Source organism: Convolutriloba macropyga, chromosome 15 (assembly GCF_964194025.1).
Source record: "Convolutriloba macropyga chromosome 15, txConMacr16.3, whole genome shotgun sequence".
Classification (NCBI taxonomy): domain Eukaryota; kingdom Metazoa; phylum Xenacoelomorpha; order Acoela; family Convolutidae; genus Convolutriloba; species Convolutriloba macropyga.
In genome coordinates, this window is record NC_134482.1 from 46,555,727 (window position 1) to 46,576,919 (window position 21,193).

At 38.4% G+C, this 21,193-nt stretch overlaps 1 protein-coding gene across 1 annotated transcript; it reads right to left on the reverse strand.

Moving 5' to 3' along the window:
* Nucleotides 1–254: 254 nt before the first annotated feature.
* Nucleotides 255–20,922, reverse strand: LOC142354009 (chymotrypsin-like protease CTRL-1). Its single transcript, XM_075406260.1, has 4 exons — nucleotides 20,827–20,922; nucleotides 18,656–18,905; nucleotides 4,220–4,497; nucleotides 255–672 (listed from the first exon to the last, which is right to left on the reverse strand). The coding sequence occupies exons 2-4, from the start codon at nucleotides 18,876–18,878 to the stop codon at nucleotides 436–438; spliced, it is 738 nt and encodes a 245-aa protein (XP_075262375.1). The 5' UTR covers nucleotides 18,879–18,905; nucleotides 20,827–20,922; the 3' UTR covers nucleotides 255–435.
* Nucleotides 20,923–21,193: the final 271 nt, after the last annotated feature.

Below are 21,193 nucleotides of genomic sequence, written 5' to 3' on the forward strand. Positions count from 1 at the left end.
GTTCATCGTGTAGAATGTTTCATAAGACTCTGAATTGTTTTTTTTTGGTTTTCGATCTTAATTTTTACCCCTGAGGTTAATTTACCTGCACGTTTTTATTAGTGTATGTAATTTTTAAACCCAAACACCTCCGCAAACTAATCTTTGCAAAACCTACGCCAAAGACATTCACCTAATTGTCTAGCAGTTTCTTTCCCTAATAAACTCGTCACCTCTAAAAAAATATGCACACTTCTTCAGAAATTTTTTGTCGATCAGTGAAAAAACTTAATTTTGTTCATAATTTCTACTGGTCAGATCTTATTTTTACTCTTTGTTGCAAAATTTTCAGCATAGTTTTGTTCATACAAAGTAGACAGTCACGAAACAATTATTTAATCTTGGGATAATCTTGGGGTAGAGACACTTTTATTAGAGTGATATGACAATTTCACTCTAACTCATATTATTTTTAATCCAATCACTGTAATAGGACACCCTCGTGTACACACCCCAACCTTTGCATTTTTGAGATCCAAAACTGATAACACCATACAGGCAAATGGGTTTGTTGTTACCCCCTGAGAGGGGGTAGGCGGGTCCTCCAGAATCGCCGGCGCAGCTGTCTTTCCTGTTTCCGACCAGACATATCTGGCTAGTGTTGGAGGCTTTGTATTTCGCACAGTCAGTTTCCTGTGAAAAAATTATAAAATCTGCAGTCATTTAGAAAAGAATGAAGTCAAATAATAAGTAGGTAGCTCCAAAATCAAAAGAATTTAAAAAAAATTGAAAATTGCAATTGTTTCTTCATATTGGAAATACATACGGAATCGAAAATTTTATTTGAATCAAATTATGCATATTAAAGTGCAAACATAACAATAGGAAAGACATTACAAGCTCACAAACCTCTAAAGTTTGGAAGAAAAAACAAAAAAATTGCAAGAAAACAATTACAAAATCAATTACACGTTCCTCCTATTATTTTTCAATTTTCTCATCAAAACAATTTTTTGCCAACAAAATGTATTCAATTAGTATCTTAAATCACCATCACTTCACAAAGAACGCAAGCAAACAATATAAAGGCCAAATAATTGCCAAAAAGGTCAAAAAATCCACAAGTAGCTGAGAAAATGTCCAAATTGCAAAATACTCGACAATTTTCCCAAAAAATACAAACATTATCAAGAGAAGGCGGAAACTGCAACTATAGTGTATACCGACATCTTAATAGGAAAAAAAATCCATAAAAACTGCTTGAAAAATCCGTTTTTGAAAAATCCGAGCAAAATATATTTCATCTACAGAAACTTCTTCTCACACCAAATTTTTATGTCTCAAAAACAGCGTTATAAACATAAAATCATTCTCTTTTCGCTCCACTCTCCAATTCCATTCAGCAGTCTAACCGCTGTAATTTTTTTCACGCGTTTATTGTTCTGCATCAAGTACACTCCAATAGATACGATAAAGACCGAGGCGGCAGAATTTCGGAAAAGACTCAAAGAATGACTCTAAATGACTCATATGATAGATGTGAATCCAAAAACAAAAACTTTTCTTTAATCAAATTGATATTAAAAACATGATCGCGGTTTTATATTTCCCAATTTTCTGTCAATTTTTGTTAACAAAAAAGCTGTTTCATAACATCAAAATTGCCATAATTGGATACGTAAACATTCAACCGGGCATTAGGTGTGCAATCACTGATGAATGATGTTTTATAGCTTTTTTGACGCGTTTCATTTCTCGCCTCATTTTAACCCAATAAAACTGGTTTAAAAAATACTTCTCCAACACTCCTCTTCAGGTCGTATAAAGACCCTTCTTCAATTTTCCTCTTTAAGTTGACGAAACGGAAAACTATAAGGTTCTTTGATTTGTACAAATAAAAATCGCGAAACATATTGAATACAATGCCTTTATTGTCGTATAAGTCAAGAGATGGCCAAAAATACTGACTCTGTTCATTTTGAATTGCTTTGCCGAGCAACCGTTGTCTAAAATCACTTTAAGCAAAATGAGAGAAGAGTGAGACAGTTTAGAGAAGTCAAAAAGATTTCACGCAAAGTGTTCAACAAGCTGTGAACTGAGGTAAAGCAAAAAATTTTTTATTAGACGAAAAAAAACGTAGCAGGACAAGTCCTGACGTACAATTGAAAGAATTTTCAGTGACTAAAAAAACTGGACCTAGAACTGACTATGAATGAACTGGGAAAACCTTTTGGAAAAAAAATCAGATAAAAAAATCGAAAAAAGTGCGAATCATTGTCAAAAGGTCGCATGTGAACAAAAACCACTAGCGAGAAAGCAAATTTTTGTCTAAACACGAGTTTTTTAATCTACACTAAAAGTTGTGTCAAACAATTTTACGCCACAAAATCACTCGGTTTCTCTCTCCACCTCCTGTTTCGGCGTGACCAAAATTACGACTCCAATTTATCCTTAAAAATCAAGAAAATATGTACATAGATCTTCAAAAACGTAGCAGGACAAGTTTTGACATACAAATCAAAGAATTTTAATTGTCTAAACAAAAAACTAGACCTCGATTGGACTATGGGTGATAAGGAAAACCATTTCCAAAAAAATCAGATCAAAAATTTAACAATATAAGAGAAAATCAAATTCAAAAGACCGTATGTGAACAAAAAAACCAATAGCAAGAAAGGGAAATTTAGCTCAAACAAAAAACCAGGCCTAGAATGAACTATTAATGGATTGGGAAATCACTTTTGAAAAAAATTGATAAAAAAAATTGAAAAACAATAAAAATCAATGTGAAATTAAATTGCCGCATGTGAACAAAAAAACACCAGCGAGAATCGAATTTCTGTTCAAACGCCGATTTTTCACTCTACTTCAATATTCGAGTGAAAAATTTCACGCCTCAAAATCACTCGCTTTTTTGCTCAACTTCCTGTTTCGGCGTGACCAAATTCACTACTCCAATTTAACTTCAAAAATCATGAAAATGTGTGAACAGATCTTTGAAAAAAGACAGCGCCCCAATACAATTCAAATTCTTTGAATTGTAAAAAACCACGATGTCTCCAATAATCCAATAATAGTCGCTATCGCTTCGCGGCTATTAAAAATCAATAAAAACAATTAAAACAATTTGTTACGTAATTACGCATCATCGGCCACCAATATTTATAATGTCTCAAAAAACATAGCCGGCAGGTTGCCGGAATAGCTGCGTAAGAATAGACTTGCGTGCAGTATAAGAGATAGAAACAGACACAGATCAAAATTGGAAAAAAATGACGGGGATCAAAATTTAAGTAAAAAACATTCAGTGATAAATTAAAAGAGCTTGTTAAAATTAATCACGCAGAAGCCTTTTATTAGGGACCTTTACTGCACATATGAGTTCCTTTGAGTTTAAACTAGTTCAAATTAAATTCAAGTTTTAAAGTGCAAGTCATTTTATTGAGCGAGTTAAGTCACGTATGATCAATCACGCAAATGACTTAAAAACTTTAAAAAAATTAAAAACTTAATAACTATATTTATTTCTTCTAACATCCGTGGCCTCGTATATTGTTAGCAAAACAGACATTGAAAGTTTGGGTCATTCCCTTTACAACCCCCCCCCCCCCCCGCATAGTGGTCATTTAACCTTTATCTGCCGACCAAATCATTGTATTTATACCACAAGGGGGCTTTAATTTCGTGGCAGCTAAAATATAAAAGACACAAAATTTCAAAATTTATCTTGTCTAAATTTATATACAGTCAGCGATCTTTTTTGACCCTCACCCCAAGGGGGGGGGGTTGCAGTGCTATTCACGCTATCCATGACTCTCTCAAATAATGTGTGAGCTGTCATAGCATAGCAAAAGTTTTACCCAAGCTGAGGATCCAGACCGAAATCAAAGATGTCCAGACCATCCCCAAGACTGCATTCATGTTCCTGTGCGCTTACTATTTTTCCAGACTATTTATTTTTGAACACACTATACACCCCTCTCGTGCGTTCATCTTTGGTCTGGACGTGCTTGATTTTGTCTGGGTCCTAAGCTAGTAAAAGCTAAAGGGGGAAGGTATAAAAAGGTCTCTCCTTTTAATGTAGACCCTCTAGCCTAGTTGGGTTTTCTACAGCCGTCCCACCTGTTACCCAAAAACGGAGGGTAATAATAATCGGAGGGTAATAATTTCGGAGGGTTTATAATAATTTTGTGGAAGCTGTAATGAAGCAGGGGCCAAAAAAGAGCAATTTATACATTACCTGCAACTTGACCTCTTGCAAATTTTCGGCAACTATTTCCTGTCCTCCAATTGTACTTCCCATTCCACAGACAGCTATTAAGTGATCCCTGTAACTCTTGCTGCATAGTGGGATGACATTTATAGATGGAACCGGTTGAGACAGCCTGATGATGGCGATGTCATTCTTTCCCGTATCCTTGTCAAAATCCTTGTGAGATACGATGGATCCTACGACTCCTCGTCTTCTGCCAGTTGATGATGTGAAGTCACCATAGATGACCTCAATTGTACTCATATCTGTAGAAAAAAATAGGGTCTTTCCCATTATAGCCCCCCATTATGGTATAATTACCATGATTGGGGGGTGGAGCAATAGGTCATCTGAACACAAAGCTGGAGGGGGGGGGGTGGGGGAGTGGGGGGGCTATAATGGAAAAGACCATTAAACATCAACTAATAACACTATAACATTTTATGGTAAAATGGTACCATATTTGGTTCTTATATGGTTCTTATATGGTTCCTTGGGTCTTTCCCATTATAGCCCCCCCATGAAATTATAGCCCCCCATTATGGTATAATTACCATGATTGGGTGGGGGGGGCTATAGGTTACATGCCCACTAAGCTGGGGGGGGGGGGCTATAATGGGAAAGACCCGGTTCCTTTATTGTTCTTACAAGACTATACACGTGTCTTTTAAGACCCTCTTAGAAATCACGAGAAGCAATTGCGATTGGGGGACTGAGAGTCTTGGTGGTCTTTACCCGCATTATGACCCAATCCCCCCAACTTAGTTGGCATACCGAATTAAACCCTCCCCATTATCCTATAAATATCAGTCGGGCTGGAAATTTGGGGTCTTCCCATTATTGCCCCCCATGAAATTATAGCCCCCATTATGGTATATTTACCATGATGGGGGGATAGGTTATCTGACCACCAAGGTGGGGGGCTATAATGGGAAAGACCCGAAATTTGTGCGGTTCTATAATTGGAAAAACCCGTACCAAAAAGCAAAAATCGGCACAATTTAGCAATATATTTTTCAGTTTTGTTTTTGTAGAGACTAAATGTAACGTGCGATAAAAACCTGGAAATCATTTGCGCAATTTATGTTTCCCTTATTTACTTTTTTCTTTTGTTTTTCTGATCATAGGTTTTCTCTCTCTCGTTTTTCGAAGTTGTTCAATATCTGAATGGGATACGTACAGTAGATACAAAATTATCACTGCTAATCTATGATATTGAAATTTAAGATCTTTTTCTGTAAGCTTGAGATATTCTTGGCAAAAAAATGAGGTTTGTTGCATAAAAAACTATTCCAGGTCAACTATTGACTTGCGATATCCGCACACAATGGTGTTTGCGTCCTCCAGACCTTAAAAATTTTTTTGTAAAGGCTGACATCCAGGTTTGCAATATACACAGCGATTTGATGTTGATTAGAGTTGATGCCGTTAGAGATAATTCTAAACGAAAACCAACACTTTTTCGGTGCTTCTAAACCTCGACTTTTCAAAAATTTTAGTGAATACAACTTTTACGCAGGCGAATAAGTAGGCAAAAAAGTCCTGAAAAAAGTCTTAAACTGAAGCATACCTTTTCGCATCAAAAGAACACGGCAGTATACAAAAACACGTATAGTATCAATATTTTCATACAGCAACAGGTTATATTACCTTTGGCCTTATCCTATACTGAAACACGGCTTAAAATAGCTATTATTGTGAGTGCAACTCAATAGATGACTGATACTATCAAATATTTACAAAGAATCAGAAGAACTGAAGTTTTTTTTTTTTGGGGGGGGGGGGGAGTGGTTGAACATTTTCAGAGAAAAGGAGAAGACGAAAAGATGTGCAACAAAATTTGGGCTTAGCTTTAAAATGGATGGAAGGAAAAAACATTAAAAATAAGGTTTTCGAGGTTATCTATATTAAACGAAAGACAAACGTGGCTATGTTTTTTACGGCATTTCGATGTAATCTTGAACAAACTACAACGAAACACAAAAATAGCAGTATTTTTGGTTGTCGTCTTCTGAATTTCTGCTAGGCTCAACAGTGAGGGGACTCTGTCGCCCAGAAGATCGACCAAATAAAATAAACCAAAGGTTTTGAATTGGTGAAGCAAGCGTTACTTTGTTACTCTGCGATTTCCCCTCTTCCACTCTTGTAAGCTGTTGCAAATTAGATTGCCTTGAAATAAGTTAATTCACAATGGGGCTCGTAATATCAATTTTAGTTATATGGATAACGAATGTAAGACAATTGCTTGTACATCAATGGAAAAGACAAATTCAAGACAATTTATAATAGTAATTAAAGTAATATTAACAATATCCGTGGTTCACTTCCCAAATGAACTAAATCAAAACGCTCACAGTATCCCAACTGGTCTTGCAATTACAAATCTTTCAAAGTTTAGTCTCAGTCTAAATCTCTTCCCTGCTTTTCAAACTATCTCTAAAAGTTTAGTCCCACTAAACCAACTACTTTCTCTCGCTTGTGCGAATCCAAACTTCTGAAGTTCTCCCAGAATCTCCAAAGTCTGCCTCTCTCTCTGTGCCAAAATTTCTCTGTGTCACTTCAATTTATACTCAACCAATACGCTCTTATCTTAAGCAAACAAACTTTAATCTCTTAAGTAAACAATGCAACTTACACTTAAATTTGTCACATTCTGTGGGAGGGCTTTGTTTGCTATGCAAACAACCAATATCAAACTATGCTCTGTCATTCAACTGCTACCAACCATTGTTGAACATTCTCCTTATCTTAAGTACACGACCTTTGGACTCTTATGTAAACAAATCCACTCCACTTTATCTCATCTTAATTAAATACACTCTTGGAACTTAAGTAAACACCGAAAGTCATTCTGACAGATTGATACATCCGCAGGAGGAGTTCCCTTTACTGAACAAACAGATTAACGTCAAAGTCCGCGGTCCTTATCGCTCTTATTTGCGCACACAAATTTGGCGCCAAGTCAATTTTGTCGCTTTTGTGATTCAGAGACTATTGGTCTCCATGGGTAAATATATCGCTAATTCATGCTTGCTAAAGCTAAGATAATGGATTGGTATGCTTTTCCCAGCATTCCGTGCAATTCCCCGTACAAAAAATAGTCAGAAACCAAAATTTCCGAAAAACCCAAAAATTTGAACTCCAGAGGTCAATTAGAGGTCAATAGTCGAAGATGAAGGGTCAACTTGGTAAAAATAACTATTGGCGCGGAAAGTCCTTCCATAGTTACACCTACCCACCAATTTTTATGACCTAACTCCTAATAGAACACGAGCAGTGACCGCGCACACTTTTCATCGACCTCCCGGATGACCCCAAATTTCCAAACTTAATAACTTGCGAAGTAGTGGTCAAAACGTCTTCGGGTAAAGTTTTATAGTAACTATAGGGTGCCACCAACTTGCCTGCCAAGTTTCATGACCAACGGATCAGCCGTTGCGAGTCGTTTGCAATTTAAAAATTTTTAACGAGTCGTGGGTGCCGAAACCCGAAAAATCGGAGTTCGTCAAAATTGACCGGGGTGGTTATTTTTTGTCACTAACTGTCTCAGTTTATCATATTAAAACTATTTCAAAGTCATTCGGCCGCTCAAAAAGGCCAATTTCCGGTTTTCGGCACTCGGGTCGTCCCGAAGCACCGACTTCCGGTCGGAATCTGGGATTGAAAATATCACCAATCGAAAGCCCTTGAAAAGTTACACTAACCCTCCAAAAATCATAGGGCTACTACCAATACTCCACGAGCAATTCAAATTTTACGTTCCGCAGCACGGGCGTGCGCTAGTTCCGTGCAGGTTGGTGTAGGGTCAAAGCTGACCTCAAAATCGGATTCACCGTACCCAAATTAGTCTATCCCCCAATTTTCAGGTCAATCCGACTTCAACTTTTCGAGAAAATACTATTTCAGTTTAGGTGCTAACTACATTCCTGTGATAATTACCAATATACTTGAAAATGGCCATTTTATATCCTAAACCCTTCCCAAGATCATGCAAAAACATTAATTCATACGTGCAGGACATTAAAACTGATTAATCGCCTTATTTCTGACTGAAACATTCATATTTCACAGTAAAATACCTAAAAACCTTCAAATCACACTACTTCCGGTGTTAATAGCTGGAGGGTGGGTGGTCGGATTCGCCTGAAAATTATTCTCGCAATATAGGACCACTAGGGGTACCTTCCCATCATTGACCGTTTATTACCCCATAACTCCTTCCCATCCTGGGAGGGGTCGGACAACTTTTTATCGGTGGGTATTTGGAAAACTGATAAATTGCCTTTTTATTTACTTTAAGTCAACAAAACTCTAATAAATTTCTTCCACAACTTTCTAAGCCATTCCCATGATTATCCAATATCTTACTGCACCAGTACATGTTAGTACGCCTGGTTTCTACCGTTATTTCATCCATAAACAATCGAAATTTCTACTTAAAATATCAAAAGAAACTTCGAATAACAACTATTCCCGTGCTAATAACTTAGATCAAAAAAAGTATAACCGGCCGCGCATCCCTATTATATATGCACAATCATTAGGGGAACATCCCCACAAAATTTCAGATTCCAATGACGATTATAATTTAAGGAGTTGAGTGTACCAAGTTTGGAGTTGCCAATTATTTTGTAAATTTGAAATCACACTTTAATTTGGTTCAAATTGAAACTCCAATTCTGTTCAAAGTATCTAGTTCACTTTTAATCTTCGCTCTCTAGTTCTTTTCTAAATTCAAGTCACTCATTTCGACTTTGGCCTGATGCAGAAATTCAACTTTGCTAATTAATCAAAATAGATTGACAACTCAATATGCTTTTGTTCATCAATTTGTTTGTTTAAGATATATCACTCAACTCCCCTCTCTGGCGCCTTCGAAACAATAACCCTTCAAGAAAGAACGCTTATTTCAAACACCTTAACTTGTCAAAGTTGACCTAAATTATTTAACTTAATTAGCGCTATCTGGTTATGAAATTTCTATTCTTATTCTTATGCTTTCTACACTCCTCCCTCCTAGATTATTATTCTCCCGAATAATTGCAAAACCTTATCCTGTGAGACCATTAATATACTCCTACGTACTTTAGTAATAGTCGACCTAGTGAAGTGAACCACTTAGCTTTAGCTCCGGGTTATTATCAACTAACTGCACTAAAATTTGAATAGCGGTTGACTAAATCAGATTCGGAAACACTTTCGTATTTTCACATTTTAACATATTCTACCTAATTCATCAAAATTGATTTTTGATCAAACTCTATTGCTTCTGACAAACATCCTTCCCGGGAACCCCAAAATCACTAAAGTATCAAATCTAAAAATAGATCTACCAAATCAACACATTTCCCTATATCATCTTTTTTTTTAAAAAAAATTCTCCACGGCTATAGTGCTTGATCAAATTATCCTAATAAATTAGATTAAAACAATGTAGGCAACAATTGGGATAAAAAAACTTGAATAACTTAGCTGTCAACGTCCCTCTAATCATACACACGTGCATCTGTTCATGAAAACCTTCTTCCTCTGATGCTTGAATGGATGTCCAACTCTTCTTCCACTGTAGCTGCAATTTCTCCTGTGATCCTGCCATGACTGCGGTCCTGATGCTTCCAAACGGCTCCACCTCTCTTTCCGGCTTAACGAGCGATTCACCAGCAACAGTTTTGCAATCTCCGGAAACCGCGATGCAATCCTCTCCACTTTTTGATCAACTTCCATCGAGAACCCTCTAGAGTCCTCCCTCCTAGGCTGTTGATCATCATGAACCCAATCGCTCAACCCTGTAGCCATTGACTTCTGATAGTATTGCCCTGTTCTGTCAGCTCCAGCACTGTCCCCTTGATGCTCATCCATTGGTTTGACCGAAACACTACTATTAAGCTGAATTTCATTCAATTGCGATTGCACCCATTCCTCCAGCTCTTTTCCCAACTGTGCAAAATCACTCCGGTCTTCAGCTGCCTTATCGTTTTGAACCTTCTGCCTTACCGTTTCATATACCAACTGCCCATCAGTTCCTCCAGAACTTGTCCAATTCTCCAAAGTGTCCACAGTGCACTCAGTTGTACACATCTGTGTCTCATTCTCCCCGTTTGTTACATTGCAGAACTTCTGGTGTGACCCTCCTGTCTTTAGCTCCATCAAGGCCCAGGCTCCTAACATATCGTTTCCGCTAGCTTTGACACCACCGCCAAAACAGCTTTCTATTGTATTTACATTATCGCATGCTACTAAGTCCAAACTCGCAGCAAAACTTGTCTCACTTCTCGCTTCGTTGTCATCAAATTCCTCGACATCCGAAAAATCTGTATCCGAAGCATCTTCAGACAAATAGTCATCATCCGACTGTTCATAGCTCAGCTCCTCAGACTCTGGTGACAGTACATAGCTCTTTTCCATAGCATGATGCTCATCTGGTCCACAAGATTCAACTCTCCGCTCAATGACTTTTTCTTCTGTCGGAAGTTCTCCGTTGCCACTGTTTTCATATTCTCTCACCGCTGCTCTACTAGTTTCCTGGTTTACTTGACCACAAATTTCCTCCGTAATCTCGACCTCAGTTCCATTTTGCACTTCAACGCCGCAATCTGGAATTCTTATTCCACTACCACTCTCAACAAATCTCGTATCTTCAACTTCTCCGAACAAATCTTCACTAAAGGCTTCTTTTCTTGAGACACCACAGCTGGACCCAATGCCAAACCCTTCAGAACTTTTGCCGGGCGGCCGAAATGCATCCATTAAAGGAATGTCAACTCTGCTTCTCGTATCAATCACCTGCCTTTGAGAGCAGTGCTGTCGAGTTCTCTGATCTGCAGTATCACTGGTTTCAATGAATTCTGCCCTATTTCCCGCTTTCCCTCTAACGAACATATTATAGCTTCGCTCATAAAAAAGTGGATTGTCGGACAATCGTATGTCAAACTGATACAACGTCTCTGTCAGTGTCCATGCTTGCTTCCCTGGAGTCGACCGCCAATAAACTCTGGGTAAATCACTTACTGCATTCAAGGCCCACCCACACAATTTTGTAGGCAACCACTTCATCATATCTTCCTCTGTCCATCCCAGCTTCATGCCAGTGCTCAAATAATGTTCACGCCAATCTTCCCAAATTTCGTAGCCTGGTGAAGGAAAACGCTTCACCAACTGATAACAAAACATAATCAAACTTTTAGTAACCCAAGTACAAAATGAAAGTCAGCCTTCGGTCTGCTCTCAGCAGTTTCTCCGACGAGAAATATTAAACGCTCTCCAACTAATTGGAAATTAAATCACAGCAAAAGGTAACAAAGAATCGAAGCCCACCCAGGAGCGCCACTGTCGTCTTCTGAATTTCTGCTAGGCTCAACAGTGAGGGGACTCTGTCGCCCAGAAGATCGATCAAATAAAATAAACCAAAGGTTTTGAATTGGTGAAGCAAGCGTTACTTTGTTACTCTGCGATTTCCCCTCTTCCACTCTTGTAAGCTGTTGCAAATTAGATTGCCTTGAAATAAGTTAATTCACAATGGGGCTCGTAATATCAATTCTAGTTATATGGATAACGAATGTAAGACAATTACTTGTACATCAATGGAAAAGACAAATTCAAGACAATTTATAATAGTAATTAAAGTAATATTAACAATATCCGTGGTTCACTTCCCAAATGAACTAAATCAAAACGCTCACAGTATCCCAACTGGTCTTGCAATTACAAATCTTTCAAAGTTTAGTCTCAGTCTAAATCTCTTCCCTGCTTTTCAAACTATCTCTAAAAGTTTAGTCCCCCTAAACCAACTACTTTCTCTCGCTTGTGCGAATCCAAACTTCTGAAGTTCTCCCAGAATCTCCAAAGTCTGCCTCTCTCTCTGTGCCAAAATTTCTCTGTGTCACTTCAATTTATACTCAACCAATACGCTCTTATCTTAAGCAAACAAACTTTAATCTCTTAAGTAAACAATGCAACTTACACTTAAATTTGTCACATTCTGTGGGAGGGCTTTGTTTGCTATGCAAACAACCAATATCAAACTATGCTCTGTCATTCAACTGCTACCAACCATTGTTGAACATTCTCCTTATCTTAAGTACACGACCTTTGGACTCTTATGTAAACAAATCCACTCCACTTTATCTCATCTTAATTAAATACACTCTTGGAACTTAAGTAAACACCAAAAGTCATTCTGACAGATTGATACATCCGCAGGAGGAGTTCCCTTTACTGAACAAACAGATTAACGTCAAAGTCCGCGGTCCTTATCGCTCTTATTTGCGCACACAAATTTGGCGCCAAGTCAATTTTGTCGCTTTTGTGATTCAGAGACTATTGGTCTCCATGGGTAAATATATCGCTAATTCATGCTTGCTAAAGCTAAGATAATGGATTGGTATGCTTTTCCCAGCATTCCGTGCAATTCCCCGTACAAAAAATAGTCAGAAACCAAAATTTCCGAAAAACCCAAAAATTTGAACTCCAGAGGTCAATTAGAGGTCAATAGTCGAAGATGAAGGGTCAACTTGGTAAAAATAACTATTGGCGCGGAAAGTCCTTCCATAGTTACACCTACCCACCAATTTTTATGACCTAACTCCTAATAGAACACGAGCAGTGACCGCGCACACTTTTCATCGACCTCCCGGATGACCACAAATTTCCAAACTTAATAACTTGCGAAGTAGTGGTCAAAACGTCTTCGGGTAAAGTTTTATAGTAACTATAGGGTGCCACCAACTTGCCTGCCAAGTTTCATGACCAACGGATCAGCCGTTGCGAGTCGTTTGCAATTTAAAAATTTTTAACGAGTCGTGGGTGCCGAAACCCGAAAAATCCGAGTTCGTCAAAATTGACCGGGGTGGTTATTTTTTGTCACTAACTGTCTCAGTTTATCATATTAAAACTATTTCAAAGTCATTCGGCCGCTCAAAAAGGCCAATTTCCGGTTTTCGGCACTCGGGTCGTCCCGAAGCACCGACTTCCGGTCGGAATCTGGGATTGAAAATATCACCAATCGAAAGCCCTTGAAAAGTTACACTAACCCTCCAAAAATCATAGGGCTACTACCAATACTCCACGAGCAATTCAAATTTTACGTTCCGCAGCACGGGCGTGCGCTAGTTCCGTGCAGGTTGGTGTAGGGTCAAAGCTGACCTCAAAATCGGATTCCCCGTACCCAAATTAGTCTATCCCCCAATTTTCAGGTCAATACGACTTCAACTTTTCGAGAAAATACTATTTCAGTTTAGGTGCTAACTACATTCCTGTGATAATTACCAATATACTTGAAAATCGCCATTTTATATCCTAAACCCTTCCCAAGATCATGCAAAAACATTAATTCATACGTGCAGGACATTAAAACTGATTAATCGCCTTATTTCTGACTGAAACATTCATATTTCACAGTAAAATACCTAAAAACCTTCAAATCACACTACTTCTGGTGTTAATAGCTGGAGGGTGGGTCGTCGGATTCGCCTGAAAATTATTCTCGCAATATAGGACCACTAGGGGTACCTTCCCATCATTGACCGTTTATTACCCCATAACTCCTTCCCATCCTTGGAGGGGTCGGACAACTTTTTATCGGTGGGTATTTGGAAAACTGATAAATTGCCTTTTTATTTACTTTAAGTCAACAAAACTCTAATAAATTTCTTCCACAACTTTCTAAGCCATTCCCATGATTATCCAATATCTTACTGCACCAGTACATGTTAGTACGCCTGGTTTCTACCGTTATTTCATCCATAAACAATCGAAATTTCTACTTAAAATATCAAAAGAAACTTCGAATAACAACTATTCCCGTGCTAATAACTTAGATCAAAAAAAGTATAACCGGCCGCGCATCCCTATTATATATGCACAATCATTAGGGGAACATCCCCACAAAATTTCAGATTCCAATGACGATTATAATTTAAGGAGTTGAGTGTACCAAGTTTGGAGTTGCCAATTATTTTGTAAATTTGAAATCACACTTTAATTTGGTTCAAATTGAAACTCCAATTCTGTTCAAAGTATCTAGTTCACTTTTAATCTTCGCTCTCTAGTTCTTTTCTAAATTCAAGTCACTCATTTCGACTTTGGCCTGATGCAAAAATTCAACTTTGCTAATTAATCAAAATAGATTGACAACTCAATATGCTTTTGTTCATCAATTTGTTTGTTTAAGATATATCACTCAACTCCCCTCTCTGGCGCCTTCGAAACAATAACCCTTCAAGAAAGAACGCTTATTTCAAACACCTTAACTTGTCAAAGTTGACCTAAATTATTTAACTTAATTAGCGCTATCTGGTTATGAAATTTCTATTCTTATTCTTATGCTTTCTACATTGGTGATCTCAAATATTGACCACAGCAGAAACAAAAAACGCAGTATTTCAAAAGCTTTCTCTGGTCTCTTAAGCTTATCAATTATGTTAATTATGGCTACACTAAGGAGATTGTCAATACCTAAACCAGGATAGTTTTTCTGTGCAGATCATCAATATTAGGACTCCATAAAATAAAGATGTGACAACACTCACTGACTACTATATTGTTCAAATTGTTTTGAGACATATCACACAGTTATCTGAAAACTGAAAAAAAAACTTCATAGAACTTTATCGGTACTTAAAAACATCTACTGCGACATCTACTGCGATATTAAAATTGCGACATCAATTGAAATACAATATGTCGCAGATTGAGTCTAAGGACTGTGAGCTGGCCGCTGAAAGATTCCAGACAAAAATAACCGAATAAACACCAAAATATGTTGATAAACACGATGAAAAAAATAAATAAAATATGGCTAGATAACAACTTATTAACTAAACAGTGAGAATTATATGCTGTATCAAAACAACATTCAATAATTAAATCTCAGGAATTACTGGGGAAGCAATTGAAAGGAGACAAATGCACTGTTCATAGATCTAAAGAAAACGCTTTGACGCCGTCAAAGAGATCATAATATTAAGGAAACTGCAGTTTGAAATGTCACAAGAAATTGTTAAAAAATATTTCTGACTGGTCATCGACCATTTCTTAGTTCTGACTGTCCATATTGCAGTTTTGATCAGTAGAGTACAGTGTGCAACATGGGTCAGTGCTAGCTTTACTTCTTTTTCTACATACTTAAAATTATCAGAGACTTACGTACCATGGCAACATTGATTGCCTATGACACCAATACTGAATCGGAATGCAGATACAAACAATGGCGACTTGACTTTTTCCTTAGAGTCAACAAAAAAATACCCTGTTGACAGTAGATTTATAATACCCTGTAGACAAAAAAATGCATTTCCTGAACCCAAAGGCTTGCGATTGAAGCTCGCAGCATCAATTGTAAACATTAAATTTTGCAATGTCAATAAAAGAAATTTCATAACTCAAAAAAAAATGTAAACTATCTTTGCACTAAAATAGAGAGAAGAGTTAACTTTAGCGGTCACATTACAGTTCATTAAAAGAAAATTAAGTGAAAACCTTTGCTGGATCAATTCTGTTTCGCCCCCCCCCCCAGTGATTTTTATGACATCCAGTTGCAAATAATATGTTGTTATATAGCACGTTACTATGTCAGAAAATAGCACGTGCGTATAGGGGATAATAAAAGATTTACACCCACTAAACTGGGGGTGCCGAAACAGAGTATATCCACTTTGTGGTATCATTTATTGACTCAAATCAGGCGAACAACCAAGATTCTAACAATGCACGAAACTTACATGCAACCCAATTTTAAATAGAGTTTCTTAGAAAGAGGTACCAGCATCAACATAACGCTAAAACTTCTTTGAGTGCTTTACTTATGACTAAAACAATCCGAGTGAAGTTTTATTTCTTTAAGCAATTGTACTCAATCTCAGTACAACGAGAATAACAAAATTGTACTCAAGTTGACAAAAACTCTTAGTTAATTTAAAAAAACTCAAATGAAAATACTTAGAAGAAATAAGAAGTCAAATTTTATGACGGTTAACAAATTAAAAAAAAAGTGGAAACATTGCGATCACAAGGAACAAAACTACCTCATCTGAAAATAACCAACAGAATTTTTTATTATATTTTTACGCGGACTAGATCTTCTATGTTCCTTAGTACTGCTAACTGGTATTATTCGACTCGGACCGTACAGACCTTTTGATGACCTAGGAAGTGTCTTTTTTTTCTGCCGTATTTATATCTTGGTTAATTACAGTTTCGCTCACAATCTATTTGGAAACAATTCATTTTAGAGTGAGCTTATGACTTTGACAACCCCAAGCACATGTGCTCTTTTTCTATAGTAAATTGCTATATAACAACAAAAGTATTCTAATTGAATTTCATAAAGAGTACTGAAAGACAAGCAGAATAGAAACAATTAATGTTTTGATTGAGGTTTTGCAAAGTTTCACGGCAATTGCAGGTTTTGCGAAGTTACGCCCATATATGACTTCTACAAATTTGATAATAAGGAATACATATTAGGCAGTTTGTCCAATTTACCGTAAAACTAATTGTACAGACACCACTTGTCCAAGAACACAAACCGCAAACAGGGACAGCGTTTTTGTATCAAAATTTGGATCTTTTCCGTTTGTGCCACACGTAATTTGCCCCCCTCCAGTTACAAAGCACGTATCATTGCATGGTCAATTCTTATGTTAAAATATGGTACGTGCGTCTGGGGGTGCAAATAATATGTACTAACTTAGCTGGGGGTAACATACGGAAAAGGTTTGAACGCTGGGGTGCAACTTGACGCATTTCAAACATATGGTTCTCGGAGTAAAAACCGAACAGAAAAACCAGATCTATCGCGACTATCACGCATCAGGGCACTGAGAATCGACCTCATCAAACGTTTATATGCCAACGAAAAAGGTACAATTGATAACTGAATTGATTTGGGATCTATTCCATTTGTGCCTCCCCCCAGCACGTTTTACTCCCCCTAGTAACCGGGCACGCGTCATTACAAAGTAAATCCTTATAAAAAATCATGGCACGGGCGTTTTTGGGGGTGCAAAAAATATGCGCCCACTAAGCTGGGGGGGGGGGGTGCACAAACGGAAAAGATCCCTTTTCCGTTTGTCCCCCCTCCCAGCTTAGTTGGCTCATATTATCTGCAAACCCTAGACGCACGTGCCATATTTTTACATAATGATTTACTGTGAAATTGCACGTGCTCTGTAACTGGGGGAGCATAACGTACTGGGGGCACAAACGGAAAAGATCCTTTGTCTCAAACAGAAATCTCTTCTGTTTCTCGCTCATTGGTTTTTTCAGGTCTTTCCCATTATAGCCTCCCCAACATGAAATTATATCCCCCTTTATGGTATATTTACCATGATTGGGGGGCTATAGGTTATCTGTCAACTAAGCTGGGGGGGGGGGCTATAATGGGAAAGACCCGTTTTTTCTTTACCATCACTAACAGATTATTAATTGTGATGTTGGTCATTACTGTTTAGACAAACTAGCACGTGCGACTGGGGAATTAAAAATGTATTTTATTTTGTCCCTCAGTGTTTTATTACAATTTTTAATTACACTTTTTGTGTTGTTATATGGCAAATTAGAGATTAAAAAAGAGCAAATACACCCAGGGGCTTAAAAGTTATATGCTTACTAAGCGGGGGGGGGGGGGGGCAGGGAGGTGACATTTTTTAAAAATATAGGGTCTTTCCCATTATAGCCCCCCCCCCCAGAAAATTATAGCCCCCCAAAAATCAAGTGAAAGCATACAATTAAATTCATCATTTATGCTTACAATTGTTGGTTACAAGTTTTTGTTTTGTTCCAGTATCGAATGCTGGAATTTTCCAATCGCCGTCATTATTTCATGGAACGGGTCCAGGTTTTTTCGAGAAACATGCTTTCTGAACAGGAACTCCGCAAGATACGAATCAACCAGATACGAAGTCAACTAAAATCAATTATAATGGGCAAGCCCATGTCATCATCCGGCGGCTCGCCTACAATGATTTCTGATTTGTGTTAAAGAAGTGGTTATAAATTTCAGTGGCTCGCCTACATCGATTTCCGATTTTGTGTTAAAGAGGTGGTTATAAATTTTCATCTGGGGGGGGCTATAGGTTACATGCCCACTAAGCTGGGGGGGGGGGCTATAATGGGAAAGACCCAAAATATATTAACGTGCTATAAAACAGCAATAATTTGTAACTGGGGAGCATAAAAACACTGGGGATTTTCGAAAAAGATCTTTTCCGTTTGTGCCCCCCCAGCTTGGTGGGCGCATATTATTTGCCCCCCCCAGCGCATGTGCCATATTTTTACATGAAGCTTTACTATGTAATGGCCGTGCTCTGTAACTGGGGGGCGCATAACGTACTGAAAGGGGGGGGGGGGGGAGGGGGGAGGGGGAGGGGGAGGGAGGGGGAACAAACGGAAAAGATCCCGAAAAAGAATAAATCTAAAGTATTTAACCTGGAACGCAGTGGGCAGCAGTTAGGACGTGATTCTGCGAAATGATTGCTCCCCCACAGTAACCAATATTGTTAAGGGATACATAGAAAGGCCTATGGGGTGCCGCGTAGCCATTTACGATTGCTCTTTCTGTCAAAAACGTCAAATTATCGGTTAAATTTTTGTCAAACGCTGTGACGTATTTCAAACTATACGTCTGTATCAAAATCAAAAGTCCGTACATTTTTTCTAGTCTAGTTTGTTTTGCCGGCTGTATTTTAATCAACACCTGTTGCGATAACAGCAGTTAAATAAATTGTCAGTGTGATAAATTTTAATGCCCGATCGACATTGGAAAAACACTTCAGCATTAGACTACGAGTTTACCACACTCTTTTACCGCCATTGTTACTAAGTAAACAGTGGAGATGAAAGAGTGGTGATAAAATTGTAGTCTAATGATGGAAAAGGTTTGATACTTGTAGTCTAAAAAAAACTTGTGCGTGGTGTGTTGTGTGTGGTGTCTGTGTTGTGTGTGTGTACGTGCGTGTATGTGTGTGTGCGTGCCTGTGCATGTGTGTGTGTGTTTGTGGTTGTGTGTGTGTGTGTGTGTTTGTGTGTGTGTGTGTGCGTGCGTGTGTGTTTGTGGTTGTGTGTGTTTGTAAGTGTGCGTGTGAACGTGTGTGTGCGTGTGTGTTTGTGGTTGTGTGTGTGTAAGTGTGTGTGTGTGTGTGTTTGTAAGTGTGTGCGTGTGTGTGCCTGCGTGTGTGTTTGTGTGCGTGCGAGTGTGCGTGGGTACGTGTGTGCGTGCGTGTTTGTTCGTCTGTGTTTGTGTTTGTGTGTGTGTGCGTGCCTGCATTTGCGTTTGTGTGTGTGTGAGCGCGTGTGTGCGTGCGTGCGTGTGTGATGTGTGGGTGGTGTGTGTGGTGTATGTGTGGTGTGTGTGAGTGTCTGTGGCGTGGGTGTAAATGGTGTGTGTTGAGTGTGGTGTTTGTGTGTGTGTGTGTGTTTATGTGTGTGTTTGTAAGTTTGTAAGTAAGCGTGTGTGTGTGTTTGTGTGCGTGTGTATGTCTGTTTTTGTGTTTGTGTTTGTGCGCTTATGTGAGTGTGTGTGCGTGTGTGCTTGGGTGCGTGTGTACTTGTTTGTGTGTGTGTGAGTGTGCATTTGTGTGTGTGTGTGTGTGTGTGTGTGGGTCTCTCTGTCTGTGTGTTTATCTGTGTGTGGGAGGGGGGGGGGGGCTTGAGGACAAAACGAAGAACATATCCGAAGAAATATCACTTGTCTTTGAAAAAGTAATTGTAAACAAAAAATCAAAATGAAGAACCAATAAGAATGTGTTCAAATTTGAAGTGATCACAACAGGTGTTGATTAAAAAAATTTCAATACGGTTGTTATCGCCCTCGAAGTTATCATAACACCTCGGCTTCACCTCGGAGATTGATAACTTCTCGGTTGCGATAAAAACCGTGTGGGATTATTCATTAATCAACACCTGTTGCGATAATAGCAATTAAATAAACTGTCAGTGTAATAAATTTTAGTGCCTAATCGACACTGGAAAATCACCTCAGCATTAAACTACGAGACTATCACACTCTTTTATTGCCACTGTTACTAAATAAACAATGGCGACAAAAGAGTGGAGATAAACTCGTACTCTAATGATGGAAACTTTTTGATAAACGTGTCTTAAAAATCTTGTGTGGCGTGTGTGTTGTGTGCGTGCGGTGTGTGTGTTGTGTGTGTGCGGTGTGTGTGGTGTGTGCGTGTGTGTGTTGTGTAAGTGGGGTTTTTGTGCGGTGTGTTTGTGCTGTGTGTGTTGTGTGCGTGTGTGTGCGCGTGTGGTTGTGTTTGTGTGCCTGTGTGTGTGCGTGTGTGTGTACGTTTGAGCGTATGTGTGTGCGTGCGTGTACGTGTGTGCATCCATTTGCGTGTGTGTTTGTGTAGGTGTGTGTAAGTGTGTTTGTGTGTGTGTGTGTGTGTGTGTGTGTGTGTGTGTGTGTGTGTGTGTGTGTGTAAGTGTGTGTGAGGGGGGGGGGGGGGCGCATTAGGACAAAACGAAGAACAGATCCGAAGAAATATTATTTACCTTTAAAAACGTAATTGTCCACAAAAAATGAAAATGAAAAACCAATAAAACTGTGTTCAATTTTGAAATGATCGCAACAGGTGTTGATTAAAAAAAATTACCACACGGTTGTTATCGCCCTCAAAGTTATCATAACACCTCGGCTTCGCCTCGGAGTTTGATAACTTCTCGGTTGCGATAACAACCGTGTGGTAATATTCATTATTTATTTGTTGCTTTGTTTATTTTTGTTTATTTGATTTAGTTTTTGTTTATTTGGTTCTAATGTGTATTATAGAGCCTGCAAGCTTGACCAAATTTTGACTTCAGTTGATTTCGACCAGATTTAGAGGCTGAAGTCAAAAGTCATCTGTAAATTCTGGTCCCACCTTGTACCTCGAGATGAAGATGTAAAATAATCTCCCCTCACTTTAGTTAAATCTTTGGATCTTTTCCGTTTGTGCCCCGCCCCCACCCCCAGTACGTTAT

Bases quoted from the DNA above. Each gene is read 5' to 3' on its own strand.
- LOC142354009 (XM_075406260.1), bottom strand. From the start codon at position 18,878: ATGTACGGACTTTTGATTTTGATACAGACGTATAGTTTGAAATACGTC. The intron at 4,498-18,655 runs GTTAAATACTTT...TTTTTTCTACAG, and splicing joins TGCTGCCCACTGCGTTCCAG to ATATGAGTACAATTGAGGTC. The intron at 673-4,219 runs GTAATGTATAAA...ATTTTTTCACAG, and splicing joins TGCAAGAGGTCAAGTTGCAG to GAAACTGACTGTGCGAAATA.